The sequence below is a fragment of the Amblyomma maculatum genome, chromosome 1 (genome assembly GCF_055883805.1).
Source record: "Amblyomma maculatum isolate TAMU_Amacu chromosome 1, ASM5588380v1, whole genome shotgun sequence".
Taxonomy (NCBI): Eukaryota; Metazoa; Arthropoda; class Arachnida; order Ixodida; family Ixodidae; genus Amblyomma; species Amblyomma maculatum.
In genome coordinates this window covers 114,412,801-114,431,034 of record NC_139344.1, presented here as the reverse complement: position 1 = coordinate 114,431,034, position 18,234 = coordinate 114,412,801, and the positions used below count along the sequence as shown (strand labels likewise).

The 18,234-nt window shown below is 46.2% G+C and overlaps 1 protein-coding gene across 2 annotated transcripts in view; it reads right to left on the bottom strand.

Moving 5' to 3' along the window:
* Positions 1-1,618: 1,618 nt before the first annotated feature.
* The window catches only part of tyn (trynity), a 62,859-nt gene continuing 46,243 nt past the window's right edge, over positions 1,619-18,234 (bottom strand). Inside the window, exons 8-14 of one of the 2 annotated variants that reach the window (XM_084588831.1) lie at positions 15,643-15,818; positions 14,508-14,641; positions 14,265-14,419; positions 12,370-12,451; positions 12,146-12,290; positions 8,109-8,283; positions 1,619-3,404 (exon numbers count right to left, since the gene is read on the bottom strand). In XM_084588831.1, coding sequence (XP_084444957.1) covers positions 3,247-3,404; positions 8,109-8,283; positions 12,146-12,290; positions 12,370-12,451; positions 14,265-14,419; positions 14,508-14,641; positions 15,643-15,818 — 1,025 coding nt within the window. In that variant the 3' untranslated portion in view covers positions 1,619-3,246. The remainder of the gene's footprint in view (positions 3,405-8,108; positions 8,284-12,145; positions 12,291-12,369; positions 12,452-14,264; positions 14,420-14,507; positions 14,642-15,642; positions 15,819-18,234) is intronic. The other variant, XM_084588832.1, reaches the window with a different exon arrangement.

The following is an 18,234-nucleotide window of genomic DNA, read 5'->3' as shown; positions in this document are numbered from 1 at the left end:
TTGTGTTTACATTTATTTCTACAGGCCGCCCTCCCAACTCATACCCCCACATGTTTCGAGGTATTTTAAAAATACTTCGCCTCGGTAATGAGATTGCATACTTTGACGATCTGTTCTAGGATGTTCATAGTTGCTTTGTACCGAATAACGACATCACAGGTGCCCCGTGAAATGAGAAATTTGTTTTGGAATATTTGGATTCTATGTATTCCTATGGACATATTTTCCCCCACCAGTCGGCTGCGGCGCCGTGTTTGTAAACACGGTGTTGGTCTATAGGGGATGTCAGACGGCAATGACGGCTTCTAATAGGTTTGTTTCGCATGTGTTTCAAAGCTGCGATGTGTGAGGAGCAGTGATAATCAAGCAACTTGTTTGGTTTCTCAACACTGACTTTATTCAAAAACATCCGACAAGGCCAGCGCATATGCGCCTGTTATGCTGCCCACATTGGCCCGTTGACCTGCCGCACATTAAAGCCACACCGAATAGGAAGAGAACGTGGAAGAAATGTCGAAGGCTGGCTTCCCATCACGCACCCAACCCGCCACCGCATGGTGAAACGTGCACTCCTGTCTCGTGTTTCACGGAAAAGTGAAGCAGCACGTGTGAATTGAACAAGAAAAAGTGGCCATGCGTTGCTTCAGGAATCATGACCTAACGTTTCATGAACGCACTGATTTGTATGGACATACATAAATAAATAAATAAATAGCGCGCTAGTGAACATGAAATAGAAAAGAAATGCCATGAACAACACGAAAGCTGTAGGACCCCAACACGAAACGCATGGCTGCACGAAATGTTGACTTCGATTTCGTGCAGCTTTCTATAACAAAACCTTCGCATGATCAAAAAAAACTAAAAGCGATGTTCACATGCACACACGGGAAATTCATACATCAAGCTATTTACACAGTAAGGCAGTTGTAACGGGATCGGTGGTATCAAGTCATTAATTTTTTTTTTTTTTTTTTGGGGGGGGGGGTTGAATTGTACTCGCACTTTGCCGACTCAACGTTTATCGTAGTTTGCGGGCACAGGTTATTTGGTGACAGAAGAAACACTTCACAACACGACAGACTATACCATCACACATTCGAACATATCGCAGCAGGTTTGCAGTACGCATACTGGCGTGTGAGCAAGCTGCCAGAACCAAGCTCACGCGACAAAGAGAGAAGATAAAAAACAAAAAGAAAAGCACACTATGAGCCTATCGCAGTACATGAATGCTTAAACCGAACATTGCACAAGATAACCACGCATACACACCTCATTTTCTTACCCAACAGTGGTGCGCTTCAAACCAGCCTGGTACACTTTGCTTTTCTGTGAGCTTTTTTGGATGATTGTCTGACATACAAACTTGCGCAAGCGTGAAGCGATAATGCGACTATTTTTGAGGTTCCCTTCACACGCAGCTCAGAAGTGCTAAATGCAATCTCCAGTATAGACGACACAATGCTTCGCCTTAGGTGCGATAGGTCCCCTTGGAGTCATGACACTAGCCACCGAGAGTGCCGCTCGCAGCAACAACTTTGATGAAAGTGGCACCTTGGCATGTCTCATCATGTTCGTCAAGCCTTGTGGCGACGTGCACGTGGGACCAAGATACAAAAAAAGAAACAGCATAAACCGAGGGCGCGAAAAAAGCAATTCAATTCCATCATCCGCACGCCTAACTTCAACGATACGTTTCATAACGTTTCTCGGTTCGAGCTCACCATTGTTTTGTCAGTTACTTCGGTACAAGAAAATTCTTTGGTTTTGTACGCACGCAGGTAACCTGATAAGCTTGCGGTGCTCGACGAAGCAGTTGCGTGTGTAAATAGTAGGTGCGCTATTTAATTTGCGCCCAATGAAAACAGTGGAGCCGCCGCAACACCGAGCTAGCATCAAGCGATAACTCCTAGCTACTGTTCTAAGCTTCAATTCAGTCTTGCGTGCAATGAATCCAGATAAGTAGTACAACCTTGTTCTGAAATATGTCGCAATGATATTAGTGAAATAAGTGAAGTAAGCTGCAGCAGTGCCGCAGCCCCTGGCGAGTAAGACGGAACGCGGACAGTGCACCCCAGCACAACTCACCGCCATCCACCGCAGCGGCCTGCTGAGGACGTTTCTAAATCGCGCATACCGCACTAGGATCGGCTGAGCCGCACAAGGTGCTGAGCAGCTTAAGAGATAGCGCCTGCTGTAAGTTTTACCCTGCCGTAAGGACACACTCTCCAAACACGCACACGTTCAAAGCAAAGATGTAAAAAACATCGCGCACCTTTTTGCCTTTCCTGTTTTCTTTGTATACTGAAGCATGTTTTATACCTGAGGCATTTTGAAGCCAAAACGAAAAGTTTACTATGGTGGTAATCGTAATTAAAATTTCGATCCCAAGAATGCTATAGTTTCAAAGCCGATAAATATGGATGGAGGGTACGCTGCCTCGCATCCTACTGAGCTAGGGTGCATATGCGCACAAGACGATGATCCGCAGAGAGGCGCTGCCATCGCGCCTAGCTGTTTGCGAAGCCGGTAGACGCAACTGACAAAAAAAAAAAAAAAGTTCGCTTCTGAGCATGCTGCTGAGCTTCACGCGCATGCCGTTTGGAGCAGTTTTTCGACTTGCCGCTTCCATGATTGTATTTCTTGTCGCACCTCTCGAAGTTGCATCCAATGGTCCCTAAAGTTACAATAACTTTCGCTGCTTTTTTTTTTCTGGGCAACTGAAGAGTTGCCTGCCGCACTTTTTCGGGAATCTAGACACGAACACGCATGAGCTCTAAATGGCATGTCATGGCGTACACATTTGATTTTACCGAAGTCGTGTAAAATCAACACAAGAGCACGGGGCTAACAAAGGGCACTGCCTTTCGCTTTGCAGAAGATGGGCACAGCTGCTCTCGAAGCTCTGTTACTCAATGCGCTCACAAGTGCACAGGCACTGGCTAAAACACTACTACGAGCTATTCGCGTTGCTTCGCTTGGCGGAATGCATCGAGGCAACAGTACATTTCGTATGAGAATCTTGTTCGCGAGGGCTGAAACCCAGAACCGCCAGCTCCACCTTCACCAGCTGTGCACAGATTCAGAGGTTTTGGGCGGAAGATCGATGTGTTTCGACGGTGGCAAGTACATGAAAACGTGTATAAAGGCACCCGTCCACTTAAAGTAGATATACAGAAGGTGAGATTATACACAGTCGTTGTTGCGTTTCGAACGAGTTCGAAGCCATCAGAGCTATCTTGTTCATGTTATGGACTTGACTTTCCTCTGTGCGACGAAGTACGCCACAGTGCAGATGTATATCACGAGCAGGGTTGACGCCGTTATGCTGAGTGCCATGACGGAGTTCTTCGAGGCGCACTTGTCCATGAGCTCTACTGTCTCCTGGTAGCTGAGAGACTCTGCAAGGTCAGAAAAAAGTGCGACAGTTAGCTGCAAGTGCCGACTCACCGACAGTGGAAAAACCCGTGAGTCTGGACGAAATTCCAGCATATGCTTTCCCCATTCATGTGATAGCAGGTACAGTCTTCGTCACGAATTTAGAGGGGTTTGCTTCTCAGTCACACCATGCAGCCCGCTATGCATTCCCATAGTTCCAAACCTCTTGAAGGTAAAATATTTTTTGTCCTACCCTCTTCAACGGGAAGGTCTTCTACGAATGGTCAAGGAGCGCTCCTGCACGGCTAACAGACAGACTCCGTGGGCTCTAAACTTTTGACAAAGGCTGTACGTCCTGGGGTTTATCCTAGAAAATAAGCTTGTCCACCTTTAATGTATGATGTATACATAAATTACGGTTGACAGTTTTGACATGGCATAAATAGACAACTGAACGACTGAACTGAAATAGACAAGTGCCGTCTCCCTTTGTGTACCGGGCCTTTTCTTCTCCCGATATTTGTGACGGGATATACACGCGCGACGAATGCAACGGCGCGTGAGTGCTTTAAGTATTTAGATCGATGTCATGAATGTTCGTCATAAATAATTAGTAAAGCGGGTATACTATATAGCCAAACACGTGTACAGAAACGCCGAAGCGTGGAATGCATGCTGTACACCCCCATTTATAAAGCACCGTTAATGAAACTGCAGGCGCATCGCAATTCGCAAACATGTCGGCGAAGGGACACTAACAATAACGCTCTCTCCCCAGTGACCTTGCTCTGAGACAAACAACCTAAGTGTTTAGTTTTTCAAGTGTATCTTCACAAATATGCTGGGAAAACGTGCTAGCCTCGTTTATCCTAATATGTGTGTAAAAATGAAAGAACGGTGCAAGAATTGACAAGGTGCATTGCTCTCATAAAGTCTGCTGGCGTATTCACTGAAGGGCCCACCGGGAAAGTTGCGTCCTGCATGGAATGTGTCGTACAAGCATTGAGTACACAAGTGAAGCGCCGAAGCGTCAGCGTTTACTTTCTGAAGCGGTTGCATCGAGAAGAAATATTGTGAGAAATAGTTTACGTTGGATGTACACATCAAGTGCATGCAAGAATGTTTTAAGAAATATGCATTGGTTCTTTCTGCCTGTTTTATGAGTGGTTAAACCTAGAAATGCTATTTGTGTTTCGCACAACTGCACGTACATTGTTTAGTCTACTAAGCCAGTTCTGCTACATTACACTCAGTGTGTGCAAAACAATTTAAAGCTACCGTTCTTCACTCACACCCGTAAATTCTGGATAACCGCATTTTTTTTTTTTTAACGGGAAGTTGTTTACGGATGCATTTTTATCACATTTTGTAATTTGTGCCATAGCCATCAATATATCCGCAGATCCCCTCTCGACACGCTTGCAGTTTTTTTCTGCGATTTGTTGCAAAACAACAACAAAAAAAAAACACCACGTAGGTTTTATAAGGTAATTTTCCTTCACATCTTCTTGTTAGTCTGTCTGCATACCGTTCCCTAATTTATACGCGGCTATAGGGTTTGATAGATTTTAGCAACTTCAGATGGTTTATCTCTGCTGCAGCATGGATGCACTCGTGTCCCTGAGTTGCTCTGTAATTATGACAGCCTACCCTCAGTGTTGAGCAGCCAGTTCGGTGAAGTTGCTCCGAAAAGCTAAATACTACGCGACGCATATGCGTGATATAGTGCACAACATTAGAAGCTACAATGATTGTTTTGAAAGTAATACGGAAGCCACTTTATCTAATTTAACAGCCTTTATTGCATTCAGGTATGAAAATCCGCCTACTTTTTTAGTGAAACTTAACCAGCTGTTTTCATTTTCTTAAATGAAGCAAGGTATTCTACGCACCGAGATGACTTCAGCTGTTTATTAGCGGCGACGCTACTCATATAGCTATACCGGCAACAGGCGGCTGGCGTGCGTCGTGTCGTATATATAGATAATCACGAATTTATTTATTTATTTATTTATTTATTTATTTATTTATTTATTTATTTATTTATTTATTTATTTATTTATTTATTTATTTATTTATTTATTTATTTATTTATTTATTTATTTATTTATTTATTTATTTATTTATTTATTACCGAGTCCTGTAGCGCCCGAAGGCATTATTGCATTATTGCTCACATTAACTTCTGTGACGTAAAGAAGCACGCCGGATAGGCCAAACCCGCGCTCTTGCATGCGATCTGGCGACGCGTTGATTCGTGAATAGCGACAGGTGCGGGTCGTGGCTGTTCAACGAGTAAAATAAAGCTATTCGCAATGTGTTCAGTTTTAAAACAAAAGTGCTTATTTGCTTTCTTCCATCTTTGTCCTCCTGAACGTCATTTATTGTTCGTTTTCAGGCGTGGTCATCTCGTTCATGGTTCGCAGCTAGAGAGTGGCACTCTGTGTGTATGTGCGGCGGGTCGTCCGCATTTCGATGTAAGCGCGCTTTTACAGAGAGAGAGAGAGAACAAAAGTCGGTGGGAAAAGGCCACGTTCAGGACGCAGAGCCAAACTGTGAGTGGATAACTCTGTATTCTTTTTGGAAGGCTGGCTTTTGAAAAGCAGGTGACGGCTGAAGGCCCACAAAAATCCTTGCCAGTGCCTCTCTCGGATATCATTGCCATCCCACCGTTAACTCGCACCTGAAAATGACTTTGAAAGGTGGGCATCGCGGATTATCAACAACACTATGATTTGAAATTATCCATTCGTTCGTCTGCAAGATTTTTTAAATGTTGACAGTCTGCCAGACTTGTAGGCGCTGTTTAATAAGCTCGAATGTTTGAACTTGTGAGCGCTCTCGACTATAGTGCGGCTTCATGTTTGTCAATAATACGAAAATTTGGAATCACGGTGTATTTGCCTATTGTAATATGTCATCTTCACTCTTCATATTCAGTGTCGCAAGCACAGATGTCTTTACAACTTCTTGGCGGTGTCCCCGGACTCAGTTCATTATGGTGCGTGAGATGTAACATCGCGGGTCGGATTGTACCCGACTTTCTTTATGTATATGTATCAGCAGCACGAACACAATTAGGAAGAATTGTGCTCGCGCTGCTGGCATGCATATGGATCGCAGCCAAATAGCCCGGCAGATCGTGTTATTCCCCACTTTCTGACTGTACAGTAAGCATTGTCTATACTATGCCATGCGGAGCGAATGCGAAAGGTCTTCTAATGCAAACATTAAAAAAAAAATGCTGCCCTGGTTAGTTTAACCAAAACATTTTTTTCATCGAGTTCTATCGCGCGCTTTTTATCAGACTGGTCGCGCTTTTCAAAAGCAACAAATTGCTCTGTTGAAATGAATTTGAGTATTTAGCTTTTTACGATATGGGCAGCTAGCAAAATCATTTTGCTAACATTTTGCGGCTGCGACGCTTGACCGATTGAGAGGTCTAGCGTCGCATCCGCTAAAGTAATCTTTACAACCTTTCAGATTTCCTTCATGATTACCAAGTGGCTCATAGGAACCGAAGGCTTGTACAAATACAAAAAGCAGTATATTATCAACCACGAATATCGGCAATTATATCGGTTGCACATATTAGGTGCATCTTTTGGAGCAAAAGCTACACTGCGCTAGATTTTCAAGCCATCGACCGTTGCCTAGCAACTGTCACGTGGTATAGACCGAGAGCTGAGCCAGGAGTTGGAGGCGGAAAGAAGAAGAAAAAGAAGGAGAAACGACAACAGCGAGTTGCTAGGACAGAAGGTTCGTTCGAGCCTTGTGACAGCTTCACATTAAATCAAGCTGTCCGCAGAAAAATTCGGTGCAACACTCACAGCTTTCGCTTTATCACTAGGTTCAAGCCATGCTTAAACCCCCACATTTTTTTATTTTCCGCGGCGTTATTTTCGCTGGCTTTTCACAAGCTCGCGCATGCGTTAGTCAACCGCAAGCCCGACGCAACTGCCTCAAAACACACACACACAAAAAAAAATCTGCACTTCCAGTATTTAGCATGATAACCAAACGATAAAGAATATTGACTGGGCAAACACTTGTCACCATCAGCCTGCAGTAAAAACGCAACTGGGTCTCATCGACTCCTCAGCAAACACTTAGTGAGCATATGAACAAGAGATCGTCCCATGCGAGCTGTAACGGTGGCGATATTTTCCCTTTCATGCACTTTTATTCCCTTGAGCATTCTTTCGGCGCAACTTTAGGGGCACGGGACGCGCACGAGCAGAAAACCAGGCGCGCAGACTTCACTCGGGCTCGAAGAGGCAGCAAAAGTCTGCGGCGACCGGCCCGGCCCGCCTCCGACGGCTGACGCTAGGCGTATATATACCGCGCTCCATATTTGGCGAACCGCGGAACTAACTTTTGAGAAATGCAACATGTTGCGATGGGTTATTAGCTCCACAACAATGTTCGGGTCGTAGAGCTCGCGGAAAGTTCGCGCGCCGAAAAGTCCGCGGAGCTGCGCGAATTCGCCCCAAGAGTGCTTGTTCGATACACAGCAGGCAGTGCGGGGCACTGCGAAACAGCGCAGCGATGGATACGTTGGCCTTCCGAAGTGAAAAGTGCCGAGATCGCCCGCTTCGCAAGCATGAGATGCCCGCTGATGAAATGTCGGAGCTGATATGAGAGCCCTGTCTGTTTCCGCGTGATCAAATTCGCGTAAGAGCGCAAGGAGGTCAAGGCGGCGGTTGGACCAGATGCATTTTGCTTACCATTGACTGATGGCGGCCTCTCGGTCATGGACCTAGCTGCTGGCTCGTCACCGATGTCCAAGACGAGAATCTCTTGGCTCAGCGTCATTTCCTCGGAGGTCCTCTTCCCGCTTCGGGCTGACCGCTTTCGGCGTCCCCACGACTCAATGTTCTCCCGGCCGTGTGTGCAGACAACCTGCGTGATGACGACCACGGTATGCCTCTGCTACTTCTGCACGTTCACTTCTGCATCATTTGTACTCAAACACCTGTATTGTGTGAGTGGAAAAAATAGAGCGGTCATGCTATGTTTAAAGGAAGAAAATAAAAAGTTAACTGGTGAGCAATTTAAACACTCTGCGTCGGTAGAAGCGAAGGGAGAAACGGCACAGACAAGTTTTTCCCGGATAGGTCATTTTAACGCTTACGGCGTTGCGTTGTTAACAAAGTGGAGCTAATGCATGTCAATTTCCAATTCGCCGCGAGTCGATTCAGGCACACACAATATCGAAGAAACAAGAGTTGCTGAAATCAGTGGGGTGTACAAAGTCATGAAGACATGGACACAGCGTTATGCTGTGTCCATGTCTTATGCGTTATGAGTCATTTGCACTTGACCATCAATATAGCTTTCTTGGGACTGCTATCATGAATAGCGATAATCAAGAGTTACTACACAAGAAACTGAAGGGCACCTGCTACCGTAGGAAATAAGTCTGAAAGGAACGACACAGGACGAACCTATATGCAAAGCAGTAGAGTTAGCTAGGGAACAGTGTTTCTCATTATTATAACTTTCGTTTTCTTCTTTATTTTCAACAATTGTCAGATGTTATGACTTTATCATGAAAGTTATATCTGCGAAACGCTATAGTTACCCATAAAAATCTGCAAATAAGCCACCTGTGATTGGCTGAGACGCCGTCGATGACACTGCGCTTTACTAAAACCAGCCTATGACCTGAATCATATGTAGATGTTTTCCCTTCAACGTATCAACTTAATTTCAGACATTTAGTCTTTCAACAAAAAGCAATTAAGGTATCGGCAACGCTTCGCAGGAAGCCTGTTTTCGCATATGTTACTTTACTCTGATAGTCATCATCATCATAATCAGCAGCAGCAGCAGCCAGACTACCCACTGCAGGGCGAAGGTCTCTCCCATATTACTCCAACTAACCTGGTCCTGTGCTAGCTGCATCCACTTCACCCTTGCGAGCTTCTTAACCTCATCCGCCCACCTAACTTTGTGTCGCCCTCTGCCACGCATTCCTTCCCTTGTAATCCAATTTATTGCCCTTAGCCATAGGGCCCGGAGGCGGTGCTTCGTGTCGTCTGCCGCAGCGTGAAAGCGCACTGTGTTTACACTGCTAGTATTTTTATCACTGGAACAGCATAATTATTAAGCAACAAAGGAAAAAGTGGCTTTCGTACATTTAAAATTGATATCTTGCCGATTGTCAGACGATGAACATAAAGATGTCATGGAACGAACTTTGTCAAATCATCCGAGTACCACTCACTAAGGCAGACTAGCTTAGAACCCATTTGCAGGAGCTTATCTGCCTCACCGGAGGATAAGGCATTGCCATGCTCAAGCTAGTATAATAGGCCAATTGATAGCCTTCCATAGGACTGAGCAAACGCTGCTGTGAGTGAACCGCGATAACGCTATCTCGGCGCGTTTGACCGCTGCCAGTACACAGTTAGGTGCGCTTCTCAGTAAAGAAACACGGTGCAATTCCATGCTGAAGTCGACCACTCGAAGCACCTCCTCCAAGCCCCTGTGCGCTTGCGCTACTTAGCTTCTATGCGCGGCCGCGTCAGATGCGCTGACGCACCGCGGAGCGAGGCCACGCTATTCGCAGTGTTCGCACATATTTAAGACCACCCTGTACACGGACGACGGAGCGGGGTCTACAAGAATGCCTTAAGAGTGTCAGAGTGAGTGCTGCCACGCGATCGAGAAGCAATGTTTTTGTACCGTCGTCAACGCTATGGCCTTATTGCATGCTCGCCCTATTCGCGCCGCAGTGTGTTTTGTATTACCGCGGTAAAGCCCTGACCCATGTTCCGTTTTGTTCTTGATAGTCCATTCTCGCGCACTTCGACGGCATGTTTTCAGCGCAGTTTTGTCCAATGCTCTTTCTTTTATATTTAATACTTTTATGTTGATCCGGAATAAACCGGCGTTTTTAAGAAAGACTTTGTTTTTCACTCGTCGGGCGAGACCATAGCTCGCGGACCCGTTATACTGATGGCGGAGCCTTCAGTATAACCATTTCCTTTAGCCTCCATGTTTTAGCCCTATATGTGAGTACAAGTGAGAAGCAACTGTTATACCGGTTTTTTTTTTTCTTTAGAAGGTCCAAAAATATAAAAAAAGCGGTAACTGACTTTAGAATAATTTAAGCCCTAAGGCTGTATTGGGGGCTACTGCGGACACAAGGGAAGAGGTAGAATGCTTCAATTAGTTCGTTAACTAAATACGTTAATTAAGTTTCTAAATTTTCATTTCGGGGTGAACGTTGCATTTTGAGAATTGGAGCTCGTCGCCCAAATAGTACAGCCGAGATAAACGATTTTCTTAAAAAAAAAATTGTAGCGGGCGTTACAAGGCCAACAAATGTGACCCTGTTAGGCGGTTTCACCTAAGAACACAAGCGCCAGGGACGCACCCGGCGTAGATCGCTCGGACAATGCGCGCTTTAAGGCCGGGCTGCAAGCGCAGTGACTGCGTGCATTGAGCGTGGCCACGGCCGAAACCAAACTGACAAACATGGCTGACAACGAATCGCCGCGTGCCCGCCTGGCTTTCACGTGATGCCGGCAGAGTGACGAAATCTTTGGGTGGAGCGATCTACTCCACAAGCGCTGTGCTAGTATGTCAAATTGTCCATCAAGGTGACATTTGGGGACATTGTAACGCGCGCTGCAATTTTTTAAAAGAAAATTTGTTTTCGCAGCTATGCTATATGCCGAACGAGCTCGTCCTCTACGACGAGCGGCGAATACAACATGCCCTCTAGAGCGAAAATTTAGAAAGTTAATTAACGTAATTAGTTAATTTTAGACAAATTGAAGCAGTTTGCCTCTTTCCTAGTGTTCACTGTAGCCGAGAATCTAGCCCCAGGGAGTAGGAATTTTGGACCTTTATACAACACACACACACACACACACACACACACACACACACACACACACACACACACACACACACACACACACACACACACACACACACACACACACACACACACACACACACACACACACACACACACACACACACACACACACACACACACACACACACACACGGTATACTTGCCTTTTGAGCGATACCAGTAAGCTACCAGTCATAATCTGCGTGCACTTGCCCAATGCACTGCAGCATAATCTTATTTTCCTGGTTATTTCCCTTTCCTGGTCTGACTCTGCGGTTACTACATGTCCTAAGACGGCATATTCGCCTACCACTTCCAGTCCTTCGCTACATATTGTTAACTGCTCTTCCTTACTGAGGCTGTTGATTATTACCTTAGTCTTATGCATACTGACTTTTTTTTTTTTGCATAGCTCGAGTTAATTAATGACATTCTAGTGGAAATCAAGGAGAAGAAATGGGCATGGGCAGGACATGTAGTGCGAAGAGAGGATAACCGATGGTCGCTTAGGTAACAAACTGGATTCCAAGGGAAGGAAAGCGTAGCAGGGAGCGGCAGAAAGTTAGGTGGGCGGATGAGGTTAAGAAGTTCGCAGGGGTCAAGTGGATGCAGCTAGCACAGGACCGGGTTAATTGGAGGAATATGGGAGAGGCCTTCGCCCTGCAGGGAGTATGTTCCGAATGATGATGAACTAGGGTTCGAGCGTTAAGCGTTTCCATGGTTAGTTTCCAATTTTCCGGAGCCAGAAATTCTTAGCACCATTCGCTGCGTCAGATGTCTGACTGCAGCCGGGGTCAGTTGCTCAGCAGCCGCTGGGAACTGGGGACCGGGGGTTTACTAGATATTATGTACACGCAAAAAAAAAAAAAAAAAAAAAAAGAAAACACTCACCGGTTCACACCTGCCGACGCAGTACTTCACGTTGCACTGGAAAATGACGCCGTAGGATTCGGTGAACCTGAATGCTTCGTAAGAACTTTGGAGGCTGCTGTCGATCTGCATGAAGCCGGGGAAGATCGTAGGGTCCACGGGACAACTGCAAGAAGGACACGACGCGAGGTTGACACGGCGCTCTAAGCGAGCAGAGCAAAGCGAATGAAAGGAAGCACTCGTACCCCCTTTCATCGATGATTTCAAACGTGCTCCTCGCGTCTTTCGCCATGGCGATGCAACTCCGCGCGAAGATGCCGTAGGGAGCTTAAAAAAAAAAAAGAAAAACAGAGGGTGTTCACTGAGCACTTTCGCAGTCACTGCTTTACAGGGAAGGGCGGCTACACACTGAAAACGTCTTTACTTTACATTTCGAGTGTCTTGCGCCAAATTTTTCTCTTTATAGCGCCCAATGTACGCTTGCATTTGTACAGCTGCTGCGGAAAAACACTCGTTTTATGAGGCCGTACAAAGTTATTCGCTTTGTGCAAAGCAGTTCTATATCACATTTGAATATATCTTTAGAAATATAAATAATCAAAACTGACACAGAACTGACTGACGATTGAAAATGCAAAAAAAAAAAAAACACTTTGTAGAGATAAAAATCTGTCTTGATTTTTTTTTTTTTTTTGCGTTTTCAATCGTCAGATTTTTAAATGGCGCCAGTTGTGCGACTTAAGAGGTTAACGGCCTCGTAAACATGACCTCTTGATCTGTATAAACCGGCCCCCGAGAGAAAGGAATTTGGAGGGCGTCGTATATTGGCCGAAAAAGGTGCCAATAGAACGAGTCACACACACACAGCGAAGTATACTGGCTGAACGCCGTCTCATTTTATCGCTGGTCGCATTCCGCCGCGCACAGGTGCGACCGGGATATCTGAGCCTGTGCTCTGCAATTCACGGATAACCCCGGGATTTAAATTCAAGTCATGCTTTCATGAGCTCCTCCAGAATGTTGTTATGCATAAGCAGCACTTTAGCGGCACTGATGCAAACGCCACGTTTTTTCACCATGAGTGACATTTTTCTAAAGGCTACGCACAGCACACCTGTTCTGAGGGGAAGAGCTCGCTTTCATCGCGGCGTTTAGACGACGGTAAAATTGTTCTTCCTTCTTGTCGTGCTCCTAGATTTCGTCACTTAACAGTTGTATCACAACTTTCTTCCCCGCTACAATAACCCTGCTGTAATGTTACCAACATACATTCGGCGACCCGCTGAGAAACAGTTTCTTTAGGAGCTGAGCCCAATTGCGTCTTTACAGCCCGCCGTGTTTAATGCAGTGGCAGGTAATCCGATGGGGGCAGGGAATGGCAGCTGTCCTTCGATATTTACTGCGCGCTTCCCTCTGATTTTCGGGGACCGCGTAGGTAAAATCTCACTATAAACTGCACAGTTATAAACTCCGAGAGTGGTCACATAGTTAAGTCCCTAGTCGTATGTCACCCACCGTCATTTTCGCGCAAGAGTGGCTACAGTGTGACGGCAGTAAATAACACGAATTGTGATTTTTCAAAGCGCAGCTCTTATGCGCCCCTTCGGCGGTAGAGCCACATCGTCGTTGGTGCCGGTGTGGCCGAGCGAAAGGGAACCACGAGCCAGAGGATTTCTCAGAAGAAGAAGCAGAGGAGCCACGAGCTCCGCGCCGCTCCCTCATCGGACACCTGAGACGGCCCCCGCCGGGAAGACTGCGGGCCTCATCGAGGCCGGCATAAACAAAAGATCTAAACCTTCCCTCCCTCTCTCCTCGCTCTCTCTCTCTATTTCTGTCACTCTTCGCTACCGCGCTCTCTCCTTACGTTCTGTTGAAAAATATTCCAAACGCTTTAAACACCGGTCACGACACTCACAGCGTTGCCCTTCAAGAAGAACAAGAACGAGCGACGCAACCGATGTAAATGCTTTTTCTGTCGTTGCTGCTAAGCGAGCTGTGCTCAAATTTCGAATTAGGAAGTATCGAAATCATCTTTAGATTCTTTTTTTTTTTTTCTACCCTAGTCAATCCGAGCTGGCTGCGTTCGGCGTCTCCTACAGCACCAAATGCCTAACTACGAATTAACTTTAAGCGTACTTACTGGTCTCGGGTATTTCGATCCTGAAAGTGAGCCGGTCGCCGATCCTGACGGTGGACGCTTCCCTTCCGTCGACGCCGAAGATGACGATCTTGGGGAGCGGCGCCTCCGGCGAGGCCGTTATTTGAGTGGTGTCAGGGTCTCTGAAATCGAGATCACTGCTCCAGTTACCGCGAGGGGCCTGCTGAGAGGACGCCGATAAAAAGGGGCGGGGTTGCGGACAGCAACTCGCGCTGGGTCGCCTACCTCACGGGCATCATGCCGAACGAGATGTTTTTGGACGAAGTCTCGTAGGTGCAGCGTACGTTGTACACCTTGTCAGCTTTGGTGAGCACCACGTTGTGATGCTGCAGCACGACCGTGTTCGTGTAGACGCCACCCTGGGAACAAAGAAGAAAACGTTTAAATAAATATCCTGCGCTGAGAGCCCATCAACGCGTTTAGATGAAGGCACGCGGCAAAGAACAACTCTTTGGAAGGTAAGGCAGCGTCATGAGAAGACATTTCTTTTTTTTTTTTCCTACGCCTTTGTTTCTCTTGGTATTTTGGTTTCAGTCGTGACGCCTTTTAGACCTTCGTTCTTTCTTTTTTCAATCATAACTAGCTATTTCTGCTTTGTCCTCGGCAAAAAAAAATTGACGATCGTGTTTTCCTTATAGATACGTTACATATTGCTTCAGAAACAAAAAACGTGTCAACTGAAGGTCAGCGTTTATTCTGCTCCTTTATCGGCTTTTTTTGGGATAGTAAGACAATGATGAAATTTACAAGTACAATGTAGGAGTGGTTGTGCTGAGAAACTTTGTGAGGCAGGACACGACAGCGCCCTCTTCCACCATTTACCTTACGCCCTGAAGACTCCGCCATCATTTGATGTGCGCAAGCGCAGTCGCCACAGACAAGACTCAGCAGATGATCCCAGGTTACCGTCATTCCTACGCTTGAGCAACTGGGAGTCAAGGGTCTTTTCGCAAGGGCCGCCGAATACATCTTAGGTGTGTCGCCTGCCGGTCGAGCATTTATTTGAAACGCGTGCTTCGAATACGCCGCCTAACAGAGGACAAGGTGCTTTACAATGTATGCGCCTGAAAATATAAGTTTAAAAGTTTGATAACTGTCAGTGCTTCGTATTAACACTCAGGCGTCCACAGCAGCATTTCTATTTAATTTTTGTTTACCTTGACTGCACTATGAAGATTACCATGCTAACGTGGCTGGATTGCGGAACCATGCCAGCTGTAGCCGCGGGCACGGGTGTAACTTATTGCAATGTCTTTCTAAGCAGCATAAGCTTAGTGGCAGTTAAAGAGCGTGGGTCTGATGCAGAATGCTGTTCGCAACAGCGCACCTGTGCATGGAGCCTTTCAGAATGCGTACGCACCATCGACTGTGTGTTGCAGTCTTGTCCAGTGAGCGAAAGGTCCAGTCGGAAAGCCTGGCTGTTGCGGACACTCGTGTTGCACGTCTCGCTGCGCCCCATGGCGTAAATGCGACCGTGGAACGGCCGGCTCGTCTTCACGTACACCACGATCTTGGCGTCTGTGCACTGAATGGACACTACAAACAATAGACCTTGGTGAGCAAAGGAAAGAACGTACGTTTCGGCAACACGTGGGCAGCAATAGGCAATAATACCCTTTTTAAACCAGTTCACGGCGAACAACAGGGCCGGCTTGCACTATAAAGTCCGAGCTAAGTCCAGACTTAAATGGTGTCTTTAGAAAGACCAAGCTTATTTAAGACGGCTTGTTTTCCGAACGTCGAACGCTTCGGGTTCATGTTTACCAGAGTGGCTTCCCAGAACGGCCTCAGCAACCACTTGGGGCATTTTTCCTCGTAACACAATCTTAAGCCGCAAAAAGCAATGACACGGATTTTACACAACGCAAAATTGACGGAATGTGTACATCTTACAGCAGGGACAGTGCCAGCGCATCCCTGTATTTCCCTAATTTCTCTACTTAGACACCTGGCGTCCTTGTGTCTTAACCAAGACAGCACTAGAGTCGTAATCATACAAGCGACTTATTCAAGTCAGGACTGAAACCCAGTCTTGACTCTAGTCTTAAGCGGCCATGTTAGTGGCCTATTCTTTAGACTCCAGTTAAGTCTGGACTTAGCTAAGACAGTCTTAAGATTGTTTTGTGCAAGCGGGCCCAGGTCTGTGAGCAAGTATTTTGACACAAATAAACGGCTTGATTGTACCTTGCGCACATTTGGGAACAAACGGGATAAGCTATATAATTATAAACCGAGCGCATGATGCTGGATTCGGTCTATCCCTTACCTACGCGCTTTCAGCACGGGGAAATCGGCCGACCACTTGCGAGGCGGGGCACCATGCGCATTAAAGTGTACCCAGGCTTTTGGAGCAGTTTTGAACTGCTCGATGCAAGTTGCCAGCAGAAGTTTAATGAATGTATGTGCCCTGGAAAAATTTAATTCTTTAGTGATTCACGTAACTTAGTAGCTTATAAATACCAGGAAATAAAACATGCACGTGCCCTCATAACTGCAGGTATTTCGGAATACTGGCTTGGATGGTTTCGCTGTTTCTACCAGCATGTGGAAAACTTGTGCTGCCGACTGCACGTTGTCGCAGCATGAAAATGGACCATCGACCACGCGAGTCGTTGCTATTATGAATCTTGCAGTTCACCAGTGTTGCGCGTTTTCTGTTCGCAGTTTGGAGAAGATTTCTGCAATAGCGTAACGCTACAAGAAAGTGCAGATCGGTACAGTTGTGTTGTTTGGTTTTAGGAATATTTTAAAAGAAATTTGTCAGCTAGCTACACTAGCGATATGATCAAAAATTTAAGTTACCTCAGTCAGTCATTAATTAATTACAGAAAGTGCGCGCGCGCGCGTGTGTGTGTGTGTGTGTGTGTGTGTGTGTGTGTGTGTGTGTGTGTGTGTGTGTGTGTGTGTGTGTGTGTGTGTGTGTGTGTGTGTGTGTGTGTGTGTGTGTGTGCGTGCGTGCGTGCGTGCGTGCGTGCGTGCGTGTGTGTGTGTGTGTGTGTGTGTGTGTGTGTGTGTGTGTGTGTGTGCGTGCGTGCGTGCGTGCGTGCGTGCGTGCGCGCGTGTGTGTGTGTGTGTGTGTGTGTGTGTGTGTGTGTGTGTGTGTGTGTGTGTGTGTGTGTGTGTGTGTGTGTGTGTGTGTGTGTGGTGTGTGTGTGTGGTGTGTGTGTGGTGTGTGTGTGTGTGTGTGTGTGTGTGTGTGTGTGTGGTGTGTGTGTGTGTGTGTGTGTGTGTGTGTGTGTGTGTGTGTGTGTGTGTGTGTGTGTGTGTGTGTGTGTGTGTGTGTGTGTGTGTGTGTGTGTGTGTGTGTGTGTGTGTGTGTGTGTGTGTGTGTGTGTGTGTGGAGTAACTAAATCAGGCTACACAGACAAACATCCTCGCAAACAAAATTTTCTATAAAGGCCTTTTTTACTTTTTTCCCCATGTAGCTTGCTGTAGTTTTCGCTAAAGCTGACTTCACGGCATAAGAGGTAGCACTGCCGTGAAGCCAATGCGACGAATGGGAGTGTTCGTACCGCGTGTCGAGAGTCCCTAATGTTCACAGTCGCCGACACCATTGCGCCGTCTTTTCGTGCTGTCCTCGCGTGAGTGCTAACGTGCGTGCGCAAACGTTTGTGCGATTCCGACAGAGGGCATGCACGTGACGCGAAGTCGCCCTTTTCTGGTCTAGTAAATTTGCTAGAGAGACCGCGCTTGTCTCTCTTCCGTTTGCGCGCTTGTTGGCGGTAGTTCTGGCTGAAAAACGAAAAAAAAAAAAAGAAAAGAAGGAAAAAGAAGAAGAAGAGAATTCTTACATTTAAGGTCAGAACGAGACCAAGGGTTCGGAAAGAGCAGAGCTGAGGTATTGCAAAATAATTTTTATGACTTAAAATAAAACCGAATCAATGTTTTTTTTTCTTTTGATTTTAAGAATTCCATGTGATTCAAGGATCCGAACGCATATAGCCCGTAGGTA